General features: G+C 38.6%; 3 protein-coding genes across 7 annotated transcripts in view; 1 reads left to right on the forward strand and 2 right to left on the reverse strand.

The window, feature by feature from the left end:
* LOC103477344 (L-threonine ammonia-lyase) overlaps positions 1 to 13,918 on the reverse strand; it is a 28,293-nt gene extending 14,375 nt beyond the window's left edge. The window contains exon 1 of the mRNA XM_081616677.1: positions 13,878 to 13,918. Within this exon, the coding sequence (XP_081472803.1) occupies positions 13,878 to 13,903 (26 nt within the window). The 5' untranslated portion in view covers positions 13,904 to 13,918. The remainder of the gene's footprint in view (positions 1 to 13,877) is intronic.
* LOC103477360 (ZP domain-containing protein-like) lies at positions 3,338 to 16,873 on the forward strand. Of its 4 annotated transcripts, XM_081616680.1 has the most exons (9): positions 3,338 to 3,490; positions 5,141 to 5,185; positions 5,296 to 5,367; positions 5,718 to 5,908; positions 5,985 to 6,340; positions 8,635 to 8,736; positions 14,857 to 14,948; positions 15,030 to 15,100; positions 15,211 to 16,873. In XM_081616680.1, exons 3-7 carry the CDS (start codon positions 5,304 to 5,306, stop codon positions 14,867 to 14,869), a joined length of 726 nt encoding a protein of 241 aa, XP_081472806.1. In that variant the 5' UTR covers positions 3,338 to 3,490; positions 5,141 to 5,185; positions 5,296 to 5,303; the 3' UTR covers positions 14,870 to 14,948; positions 15,030 to 15,100; positions 15,211 to 16,873. The 4 variants fall into 4 exon arrangements, with proteins under 4 accessions (XP_081472806.1, XP_017164666.2, XP_081472807.1 ...); XM_017309177.2 differs by lacking the exon at positions 15,030 to 15,100 and having other exon boundaries at positions 3,343 to 3,490; XM_081616681.1 differs by lacking the exon at positions 15,030 to 15,100 and having other exon boundaries at positions 3,343 to 3,490; positions 5,721 to 5,908.
* A 246-nt stretch (positions 16,874 to 17,119) lies between these two features.
* The window catches only part of stk32c (serine/threonine kinase 32C), a 102,366-nt gene continuing 94,417 nt past the window's right edge, over positions 17,120 to 25,068 (reverse strand). For both annotated transcript variants that reach the window (XM_008430412.3, XM_008430413.3), the window contains one exon: positions 17,120 to 23,785. In XM_008430412.3, coding sequence (XP_008428634.1) covers positions 23,584 to 23,785 — 202 coding nt within the window. In that variant the 3' untranslated portion in view covers positions 17,120 to 23,583. The remainder of the gene's footprint in view (positions 23,786 to 25,068) is intronic.

The following is a 25,068-nucleotide window of genomic DNA, read 5'->3' on the forward strand; positions in this document are numbered from 1 at the left end:
TATTCTTCTGTTTTCCGATATCTATTTCATTATGTTTTAATGTTTTCTGAACAGGTCGTTGTTGAAAATAAGAATTTGTTTTAAATCAAATTGCTTAAATAAAATAAAATAATGAGATTTCCACTTCTCAGTTCAGCCTACTTTGAGTTCCGTTTGGGTTGCTAGGTAACGGGGCTGACGTTGGCTGAGGTTGCTAGGTAACGGGGCAGTGCCCACCAATTGTGACTAAACAACAAGGAGTTTTTTCAAACGGCTCGTTTTCCAGACAACAAAAAACCTTAAGTTATTGATAGGAAACAGATGGATGATTTCTGTTTTCTGTTTTCAGAGACCAAGTACAAAAACGTTTCCCCGTTAAAAGGTGCAGTTTGACAGGGAAAAGGTTGGATTTCCACTCACTGAATAAGCACACTGCAAAAAGAAAACATATTTTAGCTCAAATATTATAGTACACTTGAAATATGATAATACTAACTTGCAGGCAACTTTCCAGCAAGATAATTTAGCTTCCGTGAAGTAAATAATTTCTTAATATAGATGAAAAAGTACTATGTCTATTGGCAGATCATTTCACTTTTAACTGTATTTTCCCATAAGTGACATAATCTGCCAGTGGAAGTAGTACTTTTTCATTTTTAGCAATGAAACTGAAAATGATGAGTTAATCACAGTGACTACACTTTATAGCATATTTAGTCTCTACAAACTCCACAGAAAACAAAGTACCAAATTTTAAGGGTTTTCTTGGATTTTTCAGGTGAGAACAAAAGAGAATAGATAAAGTATAGATTATAGTATCCATATATTTTTAATCACTTCACAGCCCTTACACTGTAAAACTGTATTATAATCACTTCAAAATCAGAGGAAGCTTGTAACATTCACAGATAGTTAATAAAAACCACCAACTAAAAGCAGCAACAACCCCCAAGCAGTAAACAGACGTGGATTTAAAATCTTTGGCAGTTGAAATTAACTTTGGCAGAAAGTATGAGCTTCAGCGGCTTATAAACTCATATTACTGAACTCTAACTATATTCAACTCAAAGCTAACCAAATATTTAGCTAGCTCAGAGCTAAATATTTGGTGTGGAGCTAATTATTTAGTTCGTAAGCTAAATATGTAAGATGCTAACTAAATATTTTACTTGCTAACTAAATATTTAGCTTCAACTGATTATTTAGCTTGTGGAGCCAAATATTTAATTGGTAAATAAAATATTTAGCTTGATATTCAAATGAATAATATGGTTAAAGGGACTAAACCCCCATTTTTTTCTCTTTTGAAACAAAAACAAATTTTTTGCTGTTAATTTTGACTACAAGTTTACTAATAGCACCCCATATTCTCTAAGACCGAGTAAAGACTTGTTCTGCTCAATAAAAAGCCAACAGCACTTCTAGACAGGAGTAAATTGAGCCGCGCTCCATTTTCTCAGGATTTTGCACTGTCCGGCGGCCATTTTGGGCCCTTTTAGTAAACAATCAAAACAGCTGAAGCACTGAATGATGACGCACCCCCAGGAGCATCCAGGTAAATCCAAAGACAAAGGAGCTGCCATTCGGACGTAGGGATCGTCTTGATCCCCACTGGCTTTAATACGGACTCAACATGGAGCATTATACAGCTTACCTGGCAAGCTTTGAGGTCTAATCACTCAGTTTTATTATTTTCATTCCAGCATAACAAAAAACACCAACTGTTTATATTAATATGATTTTTATGCATAAAACAGTTCGGGGGGGTCTATGGGATCTACAGAATAAGCAGTAAATGACCCTGAGGAGTAATAATTTACTAGCTTCCCACCTTTATCTCTTTAGTCAAGCTGTTGATAGCCTCCGTAAGTACAGAAAAGCCACAATAGGATTAGAAGAGGACAAAGTCAAGGAAAATCAAGTGCAAGTAATGACTTCACACGCCCCGCCGCGCACCCCATTCAGATTAGATTCAACATCTCAAACGGCAGGAAGGCGGTGCTGACAGGCCTGAGGTTGAATGAAAATAAGAGATACGTGAACGGCAGGAAGAGGAGGGGAGGACAGGAATAGACGGAGAAAAGGTGACCCTGCCTCCAGGAATCCGTCACACCACGGATCAGCGTGGCACCAGCCAGAGGTCATGTGATCCTCTGGTTTTGTGCTCTGAGGACCTTTTGCTCTTTACATTGTGTCTGCTGGCTCATCCTGAGCCGACACTCGCAAGATGGCTGAACAAACAAATCTACAACTAAAATGGATGAAATCTCCATTTTAGTTCTTTCATATCAGTTTGATGAACAGTTGCTCTAAAGTCTAAACCTGCGGTGTACCTCAGGGGTCTATACTTGGACCTGTCTTTTTTGAAACACAGAGAGTCTGCATACTGCTGTAAACTTTTAAAAATGAAAGAAACAAGTAAAAAAAATTGATTTGAAGGTTAGAAAAATGTTACTGACTGGAAAACCTAAAGTGCTTTTACACTGAAACACCTGAAAGAGGGTTTTGGCCACAGAAACGTCAACTTTTAAAATATTGTCCTCACTTTCATTCAATATTTAATAATTATTACATTTATTTAGTGTAAATACTGAATTATGCCTTCTGATTTTAGTCGGCCAGGTGCCATTTTATTTTTTCTTTTGCCAAAATCTTTTCCAGTTTGCTCCTGCTATGCTAGCTTAAGGGTCAAAGTTCCACATACACATTTTTTCATATGTAACAAGACATTTATGCTATTAGTGAAATAATCTGCCAGTAAAACTGGGCCTTTTTTGTCAATATTAAGGATTTTTTGACTGAACAACATCCTGTATCCTGCTGAAAAGTTACTTGTTAGTTTTGTCTTATTTCGACTGCAAACTGGACCAACAATACTTGGTAATATTTCCTGTTTTCTTTTGCTCTCACCACAGACTCTATCCAAACATTAATGTTACTCACCAGTAAAAGATTACTTTAAACCTAAATCTGCTGCGTGAATTAATGATTTGGCTCATATCTGTATTTCAAAGAGAAAATGACATTTTGATTTGCTGAATTTCCACAATTTAAATATTCATAACACCCACACAAAGTTTAAAAACGAATTGCATCAGAGAGATCCCATGTTTTAAAATCTTTCACGTCACTCTTCTCCGTTCGAGGGGTTTGGAGGATGATATTGGAAATGTGACATTTAGCCGTTTCTTATCTCGACACGTCTTTGACCTTTCTCCCTCGGTTTTTATCTGTTTACAGTCAGACGTGCCTCCCAACCCCGTCCTGTCATAAACCCCCCCCTGATCCCTTCACTCGTTTGCCCCCCAGTTTTGTTCGCCTCCGTGCTAAAACCGTAGATCTACTTAAGCGGCCAGACGAGTGCGGCAGAGGAGGAGGAGGAGGAGGCTGAAGACGGTCTGGCTTAACGAAGATAGCCGTGTTTACGACGCAACAGTCGAGTCGGTCCGTGTGTGGGGAGGCGTGTGAGTCGGAGAGACAGGGAGAGCGAGACGGGTCAGTTCAGTGGGAGGTACAGGAACTAATCAATGCAATAATATATATATAAAAGGCGGTCAGATTTTCCCAGGAGGAGGAAAGCAGCTTTAATCCTGGTGTGTTTTTAACCACGAGGCATTTCAAATATTAAATTGAGAATAATTAGAAGGTTGTTCTGGTTTGAAATGAGAAATATTTGATGCACTGCAGTCTAGTGATGCAAGTCGGTGTAAGACAGAACTGATTTATTTCAAGTGCTGTGTTTCCAAGACGTGCACTCTTTTGGTCTATTCTAGTGCAAATATCTTAAAATAAAACCAACTTTTCAGGCAGATATAGGAGCTTTTTTACGTCAATAATTCCTTAGCAGTGAAGAAAAGGTACTACTTCCACTGGCAGATTATTTCACTTTTATACGAGAAATAATCTGTCAATGGAACGACAACTTCTACTTCAATATCAAACGAGCAGCATTAGGTATTTTTCACCCACATGGTGTCATCTTATAGCACAATCAAGTAACTATGTTACCTTCAGTTAGCATAAAAAATATGCTTACAGCGCTGGAAAAAATTAAGAGACCACTTATAATGATCAAGTCCTCAGATTTTACTCTTTATAGGTTTATGTTTGAGCAAAATTAACATTGTTCTTTTATTCTATGAACTACTGACAATATGTCTCTGAAAGTCCAAGCAAAAATGTAATATTTGCAGAAAATGAGAAATGGTCAAAATAACAAAAAGGATGCAGCGCTTTCAGACCTCAAATAAAGCAAAGAAAACAAGTTCATATCGATTTAGAAACAACAATACTGATGTTTTAACTCAATATTTGGTGGAAAAACCATCAGATTTTTAATGGGGTTCAGTGCAGTGGGCTCTTCATTTTTTCCAGAGTTGTATATCAGATATAACTTAAAACAAAATTATTTTGTAATTTCTGAAACTCCGCCTTCAGGATGTCAATACATCGCTCCTCTATTGACTTTTTTACTACGTTTTTTCCAGTGTTTCAATGACAAGTAGCTCATATAATGAGCTCAGCTGATGTGCAGTTCAGCCAGGTGTTTGCTAATTGCTGCTAGCTAGTCTGAAGGAGCTGAGGAGCCACAGGAAAGGGCTGCTTGGAAACTGCAGAGGTGGAGCTGCGCCTCGAAGGCGGAGCTAAGTCCCACCCAGGTGTTTAACACAGCTGGATGGTTGCCACGGAGATTTAAGGATTTCTCAAACATTCATGAAATAATCAAGGCAACATTCCAGGCGTGTTTTGATGAGGGAATAACATATTAAGATACAGAGCTCAAAGAAGTAAAATTTTACATGTTACTCCCTCTTAATTTGTGGAACTATTCAGATTTTTTATGTTATTTAGGGGAGATAGAATCAAACTCTGGAAAAAAAAGATTCAGATAAAAAACTAAAAGTTTGTGACATTGTATGTATTTGATGTTTGACTTTTTTTTTTCTCTACTAAGAGAAACCCCATCATGTCATGTTTTTCTTTGGGTAAAGATGATTTGCATGAATATCACAGTGAAGAACAGACACTGGTTAGTAAATATAATCCAGGTATCCTGGATAGCAGCCAGTTTCCAACTGGTCTGAGAACACTCCCTCCCCTGAACGTCCCACTTCTTCCAAATAACTGAGACTTTTTGTTCTGAATTTAATATTTTTGTTAGGAAACTGGGAACAACAGAGTCGAGCAGGGAAGGATTACGGATACAGTGAGTGAACATTTACTGCAAATCCCTTAATGCTCCTGAACTAAAAAAAACACCTGCGCTTCGTTCCTTCTGTTCATTGTTGTTCACACTCTTCGGTTTTTATCATCCAGGTCACACCATGACCGGACCCTCCTGCTCATCTGTCGGACTCCTGCTTCTCCTGATTGGCTACGTAGCAGCAGGTAAGGGGTGTGGATGGCAGCAACATGCAGTGGGAAACAGATTCTGCATACATGATCCAAACAGAGCCTGAATCTGAATCCAGACAGATGAATCTGTGTTTTTCCAGCACATCTGCTTTTAATATATCTGCAGTTGTTGCTTCACTTCTTCAGAGTCACTGGCAGCAAAGTTTCTAACACAAGTTTCACCAGACCCTTTGGTTTGTTGCTGAAATGTAATGAAAATTTACGAAAACAAATTCCGGGGAAAAAAAATGTAAGCGACATTAGTAAACTCACCCCAATAATGTTAACACAGAAACATCTTTTATCTCATTAAGTATATTTTTTAATACCGATACCTTTTCCAGCAGAAGTCACAGTGACCTGCACTGAATCCACAATGAAGGTTGAGGTTGAAAAAGCTTATTTCTTTCGACTCGAGGAGGACGATCTTTGCCTCATCGACTCCAGCAACGCCGTCTGCAGTCTTGGTGAGCACTCCAACCGAACTCACATCATCGCCATCATTCCTCTCAACGACTGCGGTACCGAGATCGAGGTGAGAACGGGTCCTTTGATTCGTCCCACTCGTTATCTCCCAATGAGTTTTAAGACTCATCATTTTCCCTCTGCAGGAAAACGATGATTACCTTATTTTCAAGAATGAGATCACCATCAAGGAAGACGACCTCAAACACCTCATCACCAGGAAGCACCTGGCGGAGGCCCGGTTCTACTGCCAGTACCCCAAACGGGGGAATGTGAACCAGATATACTTAGCACACAGAGAGAACGTCACGGTGTTTGATAAAGGTTTCGGGACATTCACTTACCAGTTCGAGTTCTACAAGGACGACCAGTTCAACGCTGTATATGACTCAAACTCATATCCACTGCTGTTTACAATCGGAAACAGGATCTACATGCAGATCGACGCCAGCTCCTCTATCAAGAACACGCAGATCTTTGTGGAGTCCTGCAGAGCCGCACCGTATGACAACCCCAAATACCGTCCCACCTACACCATCATTGAGAACGGGTAATGCTGCGTTCACACCAATCGCGTTTTGAGTGCCAGGTGCATCTGCTTTACATTCAAAGTCTGTGTGGAGGCGCGTCGAGGCGCGTTTCGCGCATCCAGTGCTGCGCAATTTGAAGCATTTTGAGCATTTGACGCGGGTCAAGCGCATCTAATGCTTCCGTTGAAAAATCTGAACTTTCGCCGCTCGATGCAGAGCGTCAACCAATCAGAGAGACTCTTCACTGTGGCGTAGTGGTGAGTTTTCTGACGTGATCTCAGTAAAAAAATATAACTATGGAGGATAAAACAAAGGCTGCGTTCACAATGCAGCCTGAAGCGACTCAATTTCGATTGTAAAATCAGATTTTTTCCGTCGTGGTCGTTTACACTTCCAAATACAATCTGTATGTGTCGTTTGTGAAAGAAAACGACCTGAAAGCCCGCAGAAATAGAGAGGCTGTGATCGAGAGTGGAAAGCACTTTGTTTCCCAGGGTCCTTTGCGTCTAAAGCGTGAAGCAGACCCCACTGGAGGCTCAGGTAAGGAAACCATGTGGAGAGGTTTATTTAAAATGTGAACAGGACTCTAACAGAACCGTGTTCCCCTCATCTGAACCTGAGTCTGGTGTTTGTGGCTGGTTGTCTTCTTGTTGCTGTTGAGATGATCTGCGCCGTGATCATCTACCAAACCAAAACCTCCAGGGCCAAATATCAGCCTCTGCTTCCATGTGAAAGCTAAAACTGCAGCATCGGCCAAACTGCTCGGATAATCTGGACATGGGATTCTGATGCTGCGTTCACACCAAACGCGTTACGCGCGCCAAAAACGCATCCAATGTTTCCAGTTTGACACGTGTGCACTTTGAATGCAGACGCTTGATATTTAGCTCTAAACCTAGCATTTCGCACGTCAGGCGCATCTGGTTTACTTTCAGTCTATGTGGAGGCACGTTGATGGTGCGTCAAAATCGCTCTAACAGTTGTTTTCCACTGCCAGCTTGATGCGTCAAACACACCAAAAGCTTCAATCGCTCAGCGTTGGGCGCATTGAACACGTCACAACGAGCCTTTGATGAGCGAAACGCGTTTGGTGTGAACGCACCATGAGTGTTTATGAGCCAATTAATCTTTTATGATCCAAGAAGCTCCTCACAAGGTTTTGGTTATTTCTCTCATATTTTACATCATAACAAGGAAGTATCCCAACTCACATTTTCCTTCTCTTTAATTATAATCATTCTGCCTCCAGATTTAAGAAAATGCACCTTAAGCTTTTATTTTATGATGGAAGTCTACAGATCTTTTTTGGAAAGGAATTTTATTTTAGCATTTTCATTTTCTGTCAATTCCAAAGTATATATAAGTGGATTTGTTATTTCTGAATGCGTCAATAAAAATATTCTTTATTTTTGCTTTTTATTGGACAAATCACTAACTCCTCAGTGCTTCAACGAACAGGTATCAATGAGGGATCTAATGAAAGGTAATAACCACAGGAATCCTCTGCTAGACAGAGTTACTGATGGTGGGAATTACTTGTAACTGTAGACGGATAAACAGTTTGAAAGCTTGGAAACTGCAGCTGTGAGGAGGAGGAGCTGCGGCTCAAAGGCGGAGCTAAGTCCCCCCAGGGACTTTGACTAGCTGAATGGTTGCCATGGAGATTAAGTTATTTTTTTTCAAACATGCATGAAAAAATCAGGGTAACACCCCAGGTATGCTTTGATGAGGAAATAACATAACTGTCGATTTTACATATAACTGTCTCTTTAACACTCTGTGGGTCTGTTATTGACATTATTCAAAGTATTTAGAGGGAGAGAGACTCAAACTTCCTTAAACAGACATTGAACTGAAAGTTTGAAGTCTTAGTCTGATGTTTGACATATTTTTCAGTCTGGAAGCCACCAAGAGAAACCTCATCATGTCATGTTGTCCTTTGGGTAAAGATGATTTGCATGAATATCATAAGGAAAAACAGAAACAGGATAATAAATATAATCCAGATTTCCTGCAGCTGAACTAAGACTGAGTCCCCTCCCCTGAACATCCCACCCACCCCTTCCCACAAACTGAGACTTTTTGTTCTGCATTTAATGTTTTCATTAGCAAACCGGGAGCAACAGAGTCGAGCAGGAAAGGATTTGTGAGCGCTTACTGGAAATTACTTTGTGCTTCTGGAAATTCTGCTTCTGGATTTAAAAAAAATAATAATCTCCACGCTTTGTTCCTTCTGTTTTTTTGTTTTTGTTCACACACACTTCAGTTTTTATCACCAGCTGTACCCAGGTTTGCCTCCACACCATGACCCGTCCCTCCTGCTCATCTGCTGGACTCCTGCTTCTCCTGATTGGCTACGCAGCGGCAGGTAAGGGATGGGAGCAACATGCGGTGGGAAACAGATTCTCCACAGATTTCTGTGGATTCAGATCCAGCCTGAATCTGAATCCAGACACAGGAACCCGAGCTTTGCCAGCACATCTGTTTCTGATTTAGCTGCAGTTGTTGCTTCACTTCTTCTGATTCACTGGTAGCAAGTTTCTAACAAATACTTCAACAAACCCTTGTTTCTTACTGGTATTTAATGGAAATTTACAGAAACGAAGACAAATCCTGAAGAGAATTACAACCAGATTACCCTGCTGAAGCTAAACAACCCAATAATGCTAACACAGAAACATTTTCTTTTATCTCATTAACTATGTTTTTAACTTACTATTGATAAATCCTACTAAATCATGAGTCAAACTGGTGAAAACAACATAATTTCAAGCTGACATCATGTTGAAAACAGGGAAGCCGTGGCAGCACGGCTTCCAGCTGCTGGAGGTTTAGCTTCAGCCTGAAACAAAGTCCAACTGCTGCAGGATGTGCAGCTGCCTGCAGCAAACCTACAGCAGTGTTTATTACTCCTGATCATAAACTGTTGTTTTAACGCAGCAAATTATGTTGTCATGTTGCTAAAACGCAAAAGCAAAATCTATCAAAATCACCTTTTACCACCATAAACATTTAAGGATTTTTTAATTGTGATTTTGTGAGAAAGGCCCATCATAAGTTATGCAGATTTGTAATTCGGTAGAAAAAAGATTGTTTTTCACGTAAATATCTGAAAAGTGTGGTGTGTAATTTGCATTAAGCCCCGCTGAGTCAGTGCACATTTTACTTTAAATCCATCTTTTGGAGTTTGTCTCTACCAGTTTGACTGACATATTTGCTTATAACTCTCAATTTAAGACAGATTAAATGGAAAGCATGTTTTCTCAGTTGGACTTTGACTGGACCATTCTAATACACGAATACGCTTCCATCTGAAGCTCTCTAGCTTTGGTTGTTTGTGGTCATTGTCCTGCTGCAGGGTGAACCTTTTTCATCAATATGCAAGAATTATTGACTTAAAACAAGATTATATATCTTATAGAAAAGTTACTTCTAAGATAGTTTTGTGAAGTAACATATTTGCACTAGAAACTAGACAAAAAATACTTGGTTAAATTTTGTGTTTTTGCAGTGTAGGAAACTCTTGAAGTGTTTTGGTGTGATTTTTTTTCCATTCTGCTGACGCCGTTTTTTGTGCAAGAAAAAGGAAAAAATGCTTGCATGAGCTGGAAGAGGGGAAAACTCTTCCCAACTGAGCCACATGTAGCTTTCTTCTCGATGCGCGACTTTCTCCCCGCATGCAGTTTTATGGTACACACAGTCCTGGTACGAGGCATTCATCATGAAGCTCTCGGCTGGAAACTCGGCACGGCTCTGGCTCTCAGATGGGGGCACAGCTGTGGTTTGGATGGATTTAAGAACCTCTTCTCCATTTTATTTATCTCCTTCCTGATTGGAAAACCAGCATAGCGCTGTGGCTCTCGTGAACTGCACAGGAAGTAACGCAGAGACGCGTTTACATCCAGCTGTTTTTACCGTCTTTCATGATTAATCTGTCATCTTTGAATGAAAGGAGGAAACATGGGATGCCAACTTATCGCACACCTGAGCGAGTTCAACAAAACCTCCCACTGTGGAGCACAGGTTGGAGCAGACAGCTGCTGTGTGTGTCCACGCTCACAGAGTCCATCCTGCTGTCTACACTGCAAAAACACTCAATCGCACCAAGTATTTTTAGTCTATAATCCAGCACTAATATCTTTGTACACTTGAATTAAGACAAAACTAGCTTCCAAGTAACTTTTCAGCAAGATATAGGAGTTTGTTTTGAAGGTGATCTATCATGCTTCCTTGAACATGTTAGGATACGTCAATACAAAACATGTTCATTACATTTTTGGGGCGCAAAATCGTTTTTAGATGAGATTTTTATCTGCTCCTTTACAAATGAGCTCCTATCACTTTAAATCCAAATAAGCTGCTGCTGGCCACAACCACCTAACTTAACGTTTACACTCGCACATGAAAATGGCTGCAAGCACATGCGGAATTATACAATTACATATCCTTGAAAAGCACCAGTAGGGCTTCCTGTACAACTAAAAATATTGCAGCAAGTGATTTCTGGATGGTAAGTCAACAACTAACGCTTTATTTTACAGCACATACAACTGTAAAACCAGCTGAACAAATGTGCTGGAACCCAGCTCTGGTTGCCAGGTAACGGGCGGAACTCTGCTGGGGTTGCTAAGCAACAGGGTAGCCCAGGGGTTGCGATTCAGGAGGTTTTGGAAACAACTAATATTCCAGACACCGGCAAACATGAACTTACTGCCAGAAAACATCTGTAGTAAACCGCCGGCCAACATCATGGAGTCTGGAAAATGTTTCCAGAGGAAGTTATTGTGAAATAAAGGCAGTTCTCTCCTTTGGGAAGTGAGTTTTGATGGACTAGATCACTTCTGGTGATTCGTATAACTAAAATCAAGGCAGCTGCAAAGAAAAACAACTGTGTATACTTTCTGGAGGTTTTCCAACACGTCTCCAAAGAGCAAGTAGGAGGTCTGAGATCATGGAGCAAATGACATCACTGTAGTTTAAAACTGAACATTTATCCGAATCTAAATGTCAAAAAAAGACAAAAGAAATCCAGCTGCAAGGAGTAAACAGAGGAAGCTTCATCTGACTGAATGAGAACAGTTTCAGTACAAACACTTTGGCTCAACAATGATGTAATTCCCAAATTACTGAGAGACCACAGCGAAGTGGAGTCGGTCAAAACGGCGTCTCTCAACGCTGAAAGAAACACTCTATCCAATCACAAACTAGAAAATGCTGTCCACTTTCATGAAATAGACATATTCCAGCTTAGATCAAAGTCAGCAGCTCAACGTACGACAGTTTTACTAAGAACAAATAAAAAACATTACAAGATACAACAAAATCATGAGGAAAAACATATTACGAGAATAAAGTTGAAATATTTCAACAAAAAAGTCATAATAATAGTAAATAGAACTGAATAGAGACAGTCCGGCTTATTCCGCTTTAATTTAACTCTAGTTTGTTTGTAGAGAAAGTTTGATTTGTTTGGGGAGGCGTGAACGGCGAACTCTGGTCCGCCTACAAACCTCGGTCTCGGTTCAGTTGAAGTGAACTCTGCAGCGGTTCGAATACACAGGTAAACGGAGCGCGCTCCAAAAGCAGGAAGTGGACTACAACACAGGGCCTTCTGGGTAAATACAATAAAAAACAAACGCTTGAATCTGTCACTTGCAGAGAGAAATCCGCCAAAATCTGACACTACTCCATCTTTATTTACATTTCATGAAGAAAGAAGTTGCGTTCAGTGTCTTCAGAGGTTTTCATGCCGTTTCCTTCAGTAGTTCTTGCTGCAGCGCCACCACAGGCGAGGAGGGGAACAAATGTTTCGAAGGTTTTGAAAATGTAACAAGTGTTGCAATTTTATTCCCCAATTGAACCAAATCTACCAGACTAAGAGGTGTGAAAACAGCCTTAAAGATGACTCTTTGTCCTTAGTCCTGGCAGGCTGTAGGATTTCTCCTATTGTAAGTGTGAAACAGAATAATCTTACCACCAGTACAGTGTTTGGTTTTTTTTTTTTACAGACCTTTTTTCCTTCTAGGACAGTTAAAGTCATACAACACGACACTTCTGTTGCATTTTTCTCAAAGAGAAGAAACAGCCGACAGCTTTTTGTCCTTAAAAGAAGTTCGTTTGTATCCATGACAACCAGATCTCCCTGCTTTAACTGCTGTTGAATAATAAATTAAAAAAAGAAAGAAGAGTCATTATTTGGGTTTTCTTTTTCATTAAATTACGCATGAAAGCATTAAAGCAGAGTTGAACCTATTTTATGTTTAAGAAAGGTTGTAACAGATCTGCTTGCTGGAATCTGTGTGATGTAGCAAAAATAACCTTATTTTTAGAGTAACCTGGTTTCAGCCACATTTAGGCTAAAGAAGGGCAGCTTACTTTCAGGAGGAGCCTTAGAACGCATCTGAATTATGCCCTAAACTACAGGACATATCACCGTAGCATCATGATATTATCGGATTTGCATCAACAAACAGGATTGTTTTGATTTGTTGTGAAAAGGTCGGCTTTAAGCTACACAAAATAGCCTTTTACTGGGTTAACAAGATGCTGAATGAAGCTTAAAACAGCAGCCTGACTGAAAACCCATCTTGGTATCGACAACGTTCGGCAGCTCGCCGTCAGACACAATGAGATTCTCATCAGTGACGGCAACGGCTGCGGTAGAAGGTGAAATAACCTGAAGTTCAGATGTTTAAAAAGTTCACATGCAGCATCACGTTTCAGTCGAAGATGTTGGAAAACAGAAGCGGTTTCCTGTGAATGAATGCAGACTTCCTCTAGCATCTTGGCTTCAAAGAGAACTGGGTAATTGGGAGCAGAGCAGAGCAGAGAGGAGGAAACAGCTGGAACAATGCATGGAGCCTCCCCACCCTGCAGGAGAGAGATCACACTTCACACTGCCGAGGCTGAAAGAAGTTTGAGAGAGGATTTGAGGACACACTGCAAAAGCACAAAACCTTACCAAGTATTTTTGGGCCGGTTTCTGGTGCAAATATCTTAGTACACTTGAAATAAGAAAAACTAACTTATAAGTAACTTTTCACCAAGATATTGACTCTTTGTAACTACATTACTTAATCATTCGAGGGGCCATGATGGAAGTGAGAGACGGTAGTATTGAACAGAGCGACTGAAATTGTTGTTGCCAGTTTATTCATGGCTTCTACTTGTTTGAGTCAAGCTAATTTATCTGTGAACGTAACACCTGGTTGGGGCTCATAGACGGCGGTATTTACCGGAGTTGGAAGCAGCTAGCTTAGAAACCGACCCGTACCTCCTCCCTCCTGACGTGTTGATCAAATTACCGACTTTGTCTGAATTCACACCACATGATTTATGTCACAATGTCATAAACAGTTTCCCCTTTACACCGGAGCAGCATTAAACACGTACAAAAGACGCGATGCTAACCAGTTAAGACACCTACCTTCTCCACAATGCGATATTTTTCTAATAATACTTACTTATAAAGTAATACTAACTAAAGTATATGAACGTTAGTCTTCTTACGTTGCAGTTCGCTGCAAATCCGCCATTACACCGAGGGCTGGCAGTCATTATGACTGACAGCTGACATCCATCATTGCCGCATCTTTCCTTATTAAAAGTTATAAAATAAAATAAGTTTGGTTTCTATCCTTGTCTGTTTGTGCAGCCGACAGCGCAGCATCCTATAACCATTTTTAAAGTGAAATCAACTAAATAAAAGCGACTTTAGGTTACAGGTGTCTGTTCTAGACTAGATTTAAAGTTATTTTCACATCCGTCATGGCGGAGTGGGCGGAGTTCTTTACGTCGTGACGTCACGTGCTAAAGGTCAATAGGAGCGTATTTTTGATGAATAATTCCTTTACACTGATGAAAAAATATTTGTTCCATTGACAGATCTTTTCACTTACAACATGACATTTTCTACATGTTATAGCTACATGAAATGATCTGCCGTTGGAACTGGGAGTTATTGACTCTAAATAAAGTTTCTATATCTTGTAAAGTTACTTGCAAGTTAAGTTTTGTCTTACTTCAAGCGTACTGAGATATTTACACTAGAAAAAAACTACTGTGTAAGATTTTGTGTTTTTGTAGTGAATTTAAGTGTGTCAACTGTGTGTTTATCTGTTTAACAGGAACACCAACTGATAAACACTAAATTTACAGTAAACAAGTTTGACAGTAAATTCCCCCAACAAAGGCAGCAGAAATCAACAGGATGATGTAACCATTATTTGCATATAAAAGTAATAAATTGTTTTTCCATGTGTAACATTAATTAGTTTGTATTATTTAATATAATGTTTTGTACATATGTATGTTTTAATATGTAGCTTGGTGCTCTTGGGGTCCCCCTGGTGGTGTGGGGGACCTAAGCAACCACTTAACTCGCATTAATGTTGACCCTACGAAAATCCACAATGACTCCAAACCAGTTGCAGGTTTTCTTTTAATTGCAGTCCTCTGTTAACGTCTCAGGAATCTGTTTCGTTTGCAGGACTGGAGTCTGACCGGCGACCTCAGGCGGCGCAGTCAAGCATCTGTCGGGAACACACCAACCTTCACAACCGGCTGGACGCGGTGGAGAAGGTGCTACACCCAAAACTAACATCACCTTTAGCCAACAGTAGAGGGATCCAACATATTTTTTTTGGTTACACCATTTTTCAGTCTATTTGGAAAGCTGACTCACCACCTTCTGTGAAAACAGACAAATCACAATGATCCTCTCCCTTTTTTAGGTCTGTTTGCATTATTCATGAGTGACGTTTCAATTATCTATAATGGAACATAATAATGTATTATTCACTTGTCAGCCACACTCATAAGATATGCCTTCTGTTTCCTGCAGAGGGTGGAGAACACAGTCATGAAGTTGGAGGGGGAGCTGGCTGCTCTAATGGAGGCCATCGATGCGCCGCAGTGGCGCCCCCTGCTGGACACATCTGGAAAGACAGTTGTGGACATCCTGGAGGATCCAGCCCAAAGGCGCCAGTCGTGAATGGAGAATAAACCCCACGTCACGATGACACAAAGTCTCTACATAGACAATTCTGCGCAAAAGTTTCAAGTCTTTATGTTTAATCGAGACAAAAAGAATACGCACTGCAAAAACACAAAATCTTACCAGGAATTTTTGTCTAGCTACTGGTGGAAATATCTTACAAAACTAACTTGAAATTAACTCTTCAGCAAGATATTGTTTCAATTCAACATAAATAAAAAAAGTACTAATTCCACTTACAGATTTTGTTTACTTCAAGTTTTGTAAAATCTGCAAATACGTTTTTGCGACAGCATTTGACAAAATGTAATGATTGTTTTGGTTTTCATAGCTGTAGACCACATGATGCATTTATGTTTGTTTTTTGAACTGCCATGTTCATGAAATGTGTTACAGAAATAAACCTGATTGAATGACCTTCAGAAACTAGACAAAAATACTCGGTACAATTTTGTTTTTGCAGTGTAGATGCAGCTGTTTATTAAAATGCTGGTCCATTTCTTTATTTTTGTATTTTGTGGTTATGAGTCAAATTGGTGTGAAATGTCTCAGTAGGAAAATATCAGTTTTTCCTCATAATGATCAGCTGGGTAACAACTTTCAGACAATCTGAATAGGAAGTGAGTGAATAACATTTTTGTGACATAAAAACTTAAATCCATGATATATCTCTTTTTAAAAACAAAAATCACCTTTAATGTAAAACTAAAACAGATCTTATGCAATTCAGCTAAAAAGATAGAAAGCTGCAATAAGCCAATTTCCAAGATGTACAGAACCTTGAATTAATATATTTTAATAAAATTTCAGCATTCAGTCATGGGATCCGGTCAGGATCCCAAATCTTGACTTGGAAATATTTGCTCTCTCTACCTTGCAGAAATCTTTTAAGTCTATCAGATTGTGAAAACATCTATGTTCAAAAGTATCAGTGGGGCAAGAATGTATAATTTTTACAAACTAAAATGAGGAAACATGTTGTGATTTTTTTTGTTTTTACCAACTCAACAATAAACTAAGCTTGAACTAATCAAGTAATAATTTTAAGTTTATCTAAGTAAAATATTAAGTTTATTAAGTTGTCAAATTAAGCAAATGTAAATAAAGTAAGTTTGGCTAACTTACTTTATTTACATTAAATTAACCAATTTTTAAGTTGGAGTTATGTCTCATCTTTTCACCTTTTTTTGAGAATTTGTCTAATATTCTTCCTTTTCCATACTTTCTTCAATTATAACTGTCTTCACCATATGATGGCATCTAAATTTGACTGATGCATTTTGTTAATCTCTCTGCAAACTGTGATTTTAGCCAAACGAATTAAATGCCGGAAAATCCTTCTGGTACAGCTGAAGTTTATTTCAGGTTAATCAGATTAACTGACAGCAGGTGGAATTGAATAAAAAATTAGCATTAGCTTAATGGTGTGCACACTCATTATGCAACCAGGTTATTTTTTAATCTGTGCTTTTCCTCTCCAATATGCCACAATAAAGGTGGAAAAATAATATCCACTGTGTTTGACTGAGCATCTTTAGAGAAAGGACCGTGTTTTGCAGAAAATAAGCAACATTCTCTGCATTATTTACTCTGCAATCCTGAGACAGCCTCATGTCTTCCCCCAAGTCTCCGATTCAGTCCTAGATTCGTCTTCCTGCAGTTGGTTTTGGCAAAGCGTGTGTGTACACTGCTATTTAGAGAGGAAAGGTCTCACTCGCTCCCAATAAATCTAGAAAAAGTGACACACAGACACTGAATCATTGGAAGATTTATTTCTTTATCAAAGCAATCAAAGCAGCATCATGTTTTTGAACACGGAGCAGTTTTTAGTTGGTACAGGAACAAGACTTTGTTTTCTTTTTTCCACCCAATTGACGGTAGAAATCCTGAAGTACGAGAACGCTACGTGAGAGGACGAGCGGTATGGGCCTTCCACCGGGTTTCAGACTGAATCCACAGGGCAGAGACGAAGCACAGACCAGGATGTCTCGACAACATCACAGAAAAATGTTTGAGTTAAGAGACTTGCTGCTAAACGGCAGCCAGAACATAAACAAAGAAACACGCGACCAGTCAGAAATGGTACGCAAATATCAGAATAAGTTCATTTACAAATGATTAACAGATGATTACATCGACACCTCAGGAATATGTTGAATCTGATGGAACAAAGTCTGAGAACCTTCTGCTCCACAAACCAGAACTTTTCAGGAGTCACTATAAAAGAAAGCAGCAAATTCTTCATATAGATCAGGGAGTAATTCTAGATATTCATTTAATTGCTGCATAAATAAAACAGATCATCGCGCACGCACACAACGGCGGACGTTGTGTCGCTCACATGCATCTAGGCCTGGGCGATACGGCTTAAAAATAAAAAGTCAGATTTATTTTATACCAGTTTCGATTTCAATCAACTTGCTTTTTTTCCTAAAAAAGAAACGACGGCAGGGTGTCTTCAAATTTAAGACTTTAAAAGATCATTAGGAGTGAAATTTAAACAGAAATGTACAAAAAAAACTACATATTTTATGTACATATCAGTAAAAATGGAAACTATTGAGGAAGAAATGGCACTCCTTGTCTAGCTGACTATGAGATGTCATCAGAATTTTACTTGAGTTTATTGTATTTTAAATCGTTTTAATGCACAAAACATCTTACAGGTTGGCCACAGAAGTGAGTAAGAGATGACGATGAACATCGTCCTGCCAACCGCCATGATGGATGCAGTAAAGCTAGCTAGCAGTAGCCTCAACTGCTGTGTGACGCACTGAAGATGTCTGTGCCTTACTCAAACTTTTGGTTAACACAAAAGCCCTGAGAGAAAAAAAAACACACTTCTTAGAAAATACGACATTAAATAGTCCAGCGCGGACAAAATTAAAGACCTGCAATCAATGTTTGTAACTTACATGCATTTAAATGAATTTAAGACATTGTAAGGCCTTAATTTTATGTACAAAAAATTAACACTAAGGTTTACAAATGACAGAAGCTTTTTTTCAAAAAGTGGCTTTTATTTTAATTATCTCTTTTGTAAGTCGTACAATAGAGTATTAGGGACAGGCTAGGAGAATTTCTATATAAATACAAAAATAAAGTTATAATATGAGCAAAATATAGATGCATTTTTACTGAAGAACAAATTAAAACTATGAGGAAACAGTCGTTTTAATGAGAAAAAACCTTGTATAATTAACTTTTTGTCATTTTTTGTGTTCACATAAACTTACTATTTCATTTTCCTAATATTACAACTCATATATTATATGCTTATGTAATATTCTCGTATTATTTTGACTTTATTCTTGTAACATTTTGACTTTATTTTCATTAAAAAAATCTAAATCTTAGCCTGAGTTTTACATTTTGTTGTAGAGATGAACTGAATTCATCTTGTTTCTGAAACAAGATGGCCGCCTTGGGCGTGCTGACATCACTCTGAACTTTGGAGAAAAAAAAAAAAAAACTATCAGATTTTCCAAAAATTAAATCTTCCAAAACCAAAAATTGGACAGAATCGAGCCATCGCCCAGCCCTAGCTGCACCCCTGAACAACAAAAACGAAGGCCACCAAGAGGATGCCGAGAGGTACTCCATATCATCTAAGGTAACATGCTGTCCACGTAACACCGGGATTATATCGTTTTTATACAACGCATGTGTTCACAAAACTCACTGCCTCGCAATCCAGCTACACTCAGTCAGTAATGAGGTGAGCGGCGAGGTATGAGGAGAAGCTTCTGCATGCATAAGATCAGCCGGTCAGGCTCAAGCTCCAGGCTTTGGCTAAATCAGGCTTATGTTGTAAAGATACATGCAAAAACTAAACAAAACACAGCAGAAAAATAAATAAAAACAGGTTTCAAAACGACTACTCAGGTCATCACAGGCAGACTGTAAGGATGCCTTTTTACATCCCTTCATCAAAGCTCCTAAATCTAGTTGTCATGTGGGGATAAAGGGAGTAATTACATATTTTGGGAGATATTTGCCTCATTCTGGGAACGATTTGAGAAGATTCACACCAGTCTCATGTCTGTGCATCAGCTCTATGCTGAGTTCCCATCTTTAAAAGGCAGCATGACAAAAAGGATGAAACAGGGTTTCACCAACTTAAATTTAAGACTTTTTAAGACCATTATGGATTAAATTTAACACCAAAAATGTACAAAAGAAATATAACTCAAACTACTGAGGAATAAATGCTACTTTTTGTGAGACTGACTATGAGATACTAACTGCATTCCCACTACAAATGTTTGCAAAACATTGTCAATATTCCACTAATGCCAAAAAGACGCAAATTTGCAATTGCTGCGTTTCCATTAAATAAGAAACACAATTAAAATTACATGTGAATAAGTTTGTTCATGTGATAAGTCATTAAAAAACATGCTGCTGCGCCATCGTCTTGTTAGTGGTTTTTGCCAGTAGTAACATCCGGTTGTGATGTGAAAAAAGTGTTTCCATTGCAGTTTTGTGAAATAAACAAATTTTAATATGGGAAAAAACCACCTTACAAGTAACCTTTCAGCAAGACATGAGAACTTGTTTTAAGCCAATAATTTCTTAAATTTGATGAAAAAGTACCAGTTCTATTGGGAAATTATTTCACTTATAACAAGACATTTCTCCTGTGTTATAAGTAAAATAATCTGCCAATGGAACAACTAGTATTTTTCAACAATTTCAAGAAATTATTGACTCTAAACAATAATTTAGAGTTGCTGAAAAGTTACTTGTAAGTTCATTTTATCTAATTTCAAGTGTGCTAAGATGCTTCCACTAGAAAGTAAACCAAAAATACTTGGTAAGATTTAGGTTTTGCAGTGTAAGAGTTTTCCACACAGACATAAAAATGGCGTCAATCTTCTTTTCTATTCCTAAGACACCAAAAATTGCAAGTTGTTTCACCAGAAATTCAAGACACCACTCCACCTGAAATAACCACATTACTGTCCTATAAACAATGACAGTCTTCACTATTAAACAGAGCAAACCTCGGGTTCTACAAAAAAGAAAATACAACATACATTCAGACATTTAAAGTTCCTTAGAAATGGTTATGCAAATGGTAGAAAAAGCTTTGGCATATTTTGCCTACAAGTTGTGCCTGCACACTTGGAGAGAAGAGCGGAGTGAAGCGCTAGGAGGGGGCGGGGCTTCACTGCGCTCTTCCCTCAGTCTACACGTAGAGTTAGCAGTCCCACATAAAACTGTGGAGAGTTTAATTACCTACACTACATGCTATTTACACTGCTTTTTATTCATTATGAGGCCCAGGGGGGTAATTTAAGGTAGTCCTTTGCTACACGACCACCTTAAATGAGCGAGCTTCGCTGTGAGAGCTCATCTATACAGTCTGAAGAACCAACAGCTACACGTTTAGGCCCCAAACTAAGCCCTACGGGGAGATGATCTTTGTCCTAACTGAGCACTTAATAGGATGATGTCTAGTAAAGCAGCTTTGAAATAGATTCTTAAAGGCTGACAATGCTGGAATCTACCCTTAGAGCTTATTCTGGCCTTTTTCCAGTCATTAGTACTGATTTCCCATGAATTAAGTTACCTTAATATCTTAAAAAAAAAAAAAAAGGCTTCAAACGAACTTGGTTCACACTTAGAGAGGAAAAACCAGACTAATATCTTATAATGCATCTGTGGGTGCAACAAGGTTAACAGATACTGATTATCATAGACAGGCACAACTTTAAACAGGTTTAAGAACATGAAACCAGCCAACACTTACTGGAAACTGACTCAGGAAGCTGCTGCAACCGGAAATCCAACACTTTAGCCCCGAATTCAGGCAACCTAGCACTGCAAAAACACCAAATATTATGATATTTTTAGTCTAGTTTCTAGTTTAAATATCTAAGTGCACTTCGAATAAAACAAAACTATCTGACATGCAACTTTTCAGCAAAATTTAAGAGCTTATTTTGAGGAAATTATTCCTTAATGTTGATGAAAAAGTGCAAGTTCTACTGGCGCCGTTACCTAGCAACGCCAGCCAACCCCAGCCCGTCACCTAGCAACGCCAGCCAACCCCAGCCCGTTACCTAGCAACCCAGTTCTAGTTCCACTGCCAGATTATTTCACTTGTAACACAGGCTATAAGTTTCTTGTTATACTGCATTTACATTATGAATGTCTGCAAAACTTTGTCAATATTCCACTAATCTCTCAAAAACCTACAATTTCACAATTTAATGTTTCTGTTAAATAAGAAACACAATTAAGATGACATGTAAATTATTTTGTTTATGCGATGAGTTACTAAAAAAACTTGCTGCCACTTCCTGTTTGTCTTCTTCATGGTTTACACCAGAAAAAAAGTGTTTCCATTCCAGTTTCGCAAAAATAAAAACCAATTTTGATATGGCTGAAAACCACCTCATCTTAGCGCCAAGACTTTGTCTTTAAACTTTTTTTTTTTCCGAAAAGGGTTTGTTTCATTTAGCAAATGTATTTTTCAAAGTGTCAAATTAATGTGGTCAATGGAAACACAGTAATCTGCCAGTTGAATTAGTTCTTTTTCATCAATGTGAATATTAATAATTTGCTTAAAACAAGCTCCTATATCTTACTACAAGTTAATTTACTTGGAATAACACAAAACTAAGATATTTTTACAAGAAACTAGACAAAAAAATAATTGGTAAGATTTTGTGTTTTGGCATTAAACACATAATAATTGTAAAAAAGAGAGAGAACACCTACTTTTAATTTTAGGGATCAGGACATAATATGTATTATCTTGTCTTTACCAGGCTCCACGGTTATATTTTAATCTAATCTCAAGTCTTAAAAAAGGGTCAGAGGTCAAAAAGTAAGAGCTGTATGTGGAAAACTAAATACGCCCTAACTGCTTCTGTATATTTGCAGCCATTTTGCTTCTCTGGAGCATTTAGATGCTTTTTAACACAATGCCAAGATGGAAAAGTATCAGCAATAATCTTGGAGTCGTGCCCATCACCCTGTGAAGGATTTTAAGTCAATTTCTTTCAATCTGAGGTTATTTATTCTTAGACAAGCGAGACAGAAAACACTCGCCTCAACGTCGGGTCGTTGAATAGTAAAATAACTAGTCGTGGAGCTGAAAGGAGGCGTTCTCTCTCCACACCATGATCGTACGAGAGGCTGGGAGGGAAGAGCAAAGCGGAAACACAGACGACAGCAAACCGAGTGGCTTCTGAGTCGTCCCGATCGGATTTGGCACTTTGAGGAGAACCAGAGGAGCCTCAACCAAACCAAGCAACCCAACTTAAGCTTCTGTATGAAACTTTTACAAGAGATATTTATTTTTATTTGTCGAAACCGTCAACATGTTGCGACAGTACAATATGAAAGAGCGAATCTGTGAAAAAAATCTGCTTTCTCCCAGTGCTAACGAGGTTATAATGGCAACAAAATAACAAAAACTGAAATTGAGAAAATGTTTTTCGTTAACTAAATAAAAACAGTGACGAGTTAATGAGGAAACATTAAACTAACTGGAGCTACATCATGCGTTTGTAAAGCTAATGTAAACGCACTGAAATTGTAGATATAATATATTTTGTTTTATTCTTTGTAAACCTATTTATTAGAATTTTAGCTACTGATGAAGTTGATAAATGGCTTTCCTGTAACGGTAAGTTGCTTCTCCACCATTTTTACATTTAGAAGCGGGTACATGAGCTTGATTCACAGCGTTAAGATCCGCCTCCTACTCTGATTGGTTGTTTTCGTGCATTTTTTCAGACAGCATAAGTAGCTCAAGGAAGAGGTGGAGGAGATTGATTTTTTCACAGATTATCTGTCTCATGTTACCCCATCACAACATGGCGACAGTTTAAACAAATTTATAAAAAACACAATATTACATACTGCAGCTTTAAGCTGTGGGGCGCTGTCGCTCAGGATGTCACCGTGGTTACGATCAACACTTCCCAGTGAGTGGAAACCTTATTTATCATGCTATAATGTTACATTGCATAGAAGTTAGAGCTTACTCTATGAGCACAGAGAGTCTCTGGGGATCTGCTTCATTCATGCCTTACCAGAAAGATGCTACGGAAAGTAAAAGAGACGGAACATTGGGGCAGCCATTTTGGGTCATTTCGCCCCCCCCCGGCCTCCTCCTCTGTGTGCGTTTCCTCGGCGACAGAGGAGAGAGGTGAAGGGGGGGATCTATTGGCACGGCACAGACAGATCCGTCGCTGTGTGGGGCTAGCAGCTGCCGGGGGACGAGCACACGGAGCCGCACATGCTCAGTTTGGAGGAGGACTCCGGCTCCGGGTCGGGCTCCGGCTCTGGGTCCGGATCCTGCGCGTTGTCGTCGGCGACCCCAGTTTCCGCCTCGTCGTCCCTGTCGGCGCTGGCGTCGTCGCCCCCGGCCTCCGACTGGCCCTCCTCCTGGCGCCTTTTCAACCTCACAGGTAGAAAGTAAATAACTGGGATCAGAGTTTCTGCCTGTGCTAATCACTCTGCTGCATGTGGCGGCAAAAAAACAGAAACCACAGTAATGAGAGTGGAGTGTAATTACAGGACTTGACTGAATTAGACCGTGTAGGGCTCTTCACTGCTGCGCATAATTCTAGATTCATTATAAATACCAGTAGATTGTCATTAATTAGAGCAATAGGATATAATAAGACACTTGCACAGAGAGGGAGTTCAGCAGGACTGCGGTGGCAGGACTTGGTCAATAATAAATGAGGCAATAATTGAGTGCAGCACAGAACCAATATCCTTCCCTGCACCTTGCAAAGAGGAATACCTTACTATAATTTATGCCACTTTTACTCATAATTAACTCTGCATATTCTGCAGGAAAGCTTTGTAGCAGTTTTAAATCAATGCTGGCTACCAGATAGGAGTGTGTCAAAAAAAAAGATTCACATGAGATTCTAATGTGGCGTTTTAGGGCTTTAGTAGATAGAAAAAAGGAAGAGTAAATGTCTAGATTCACCTCAGAAAAAACAAGGAAGTTTCTGACTTTGAAAAGCTGAACATTTTCTAGAAAAAACTGTAAATTAATTTCAGAAGATTTAGGAAAAAAAACTTGAACATTTTCCTAAAATTGTTACAATTACCTTATTTTTCCTAGAAAAGTTTTTAGGTGAAAATTGACTCTTCCTTTTTTCTAACAATGGCTGTTGGCAAAAAAAAATCTTAGAAAATTTCTAGAAAAACAAGAAAATGTGAATCTGAAAATATGCTAGAAAAAAATTAGGAAATTTTAGATGAATTTCAGAAATTTTAGGAAAAAAACCTTGAAAATTTCTGAGTTTCAAAAGTTGAAAATTTGTGGGAAAAATGTTTTTTGGGGGAAATTTACTATAAACAACAAATGCTGCCGACTAAAAATCTGAAATTTTCTAGAAAAAGAAGGAAATTTCTGAGTTTAAAAATTTGAGAATTAAAAAAAAAAACAAAAAAAAAAACAACATTGGACATTTCTGAGTTTTAAAAGTCAAAACTTTTCAAAATAACAGCGTGAAGTAAAACCTGTAAATAAAGTAGGAGAGATCAAGGCCCTGTTTGACAGTATGTCAGATATTTAAAGCAAAAAAACAACAACAAACAAACCCACAAATCAATAATATCGACTGATATGAAATGTTTATATCACAATATGTTTTCCAGCCACATTGTCCAGCAAGGAAAAACAAACATGAAAGGATATTACTGGTACTTTTACTCCCATTTTTT

The sequence above is a fragment of the Poecilia reticulata genome, chromosome 15 (assembly GCF_904066995.2).
Source record: "Poecilia reticulata chromosome 15, P_reticulata-male-v2, whole genome shotgun sequence".
In the NCBI taxonomy this organism is placed as follows: domain Eukaryota; kingdom Metazoa; phylum Chordata; class Actinopteri; order Cyprinodontiformes; family Poeciliidae; genus Poecilia; species Poecilia reticulata.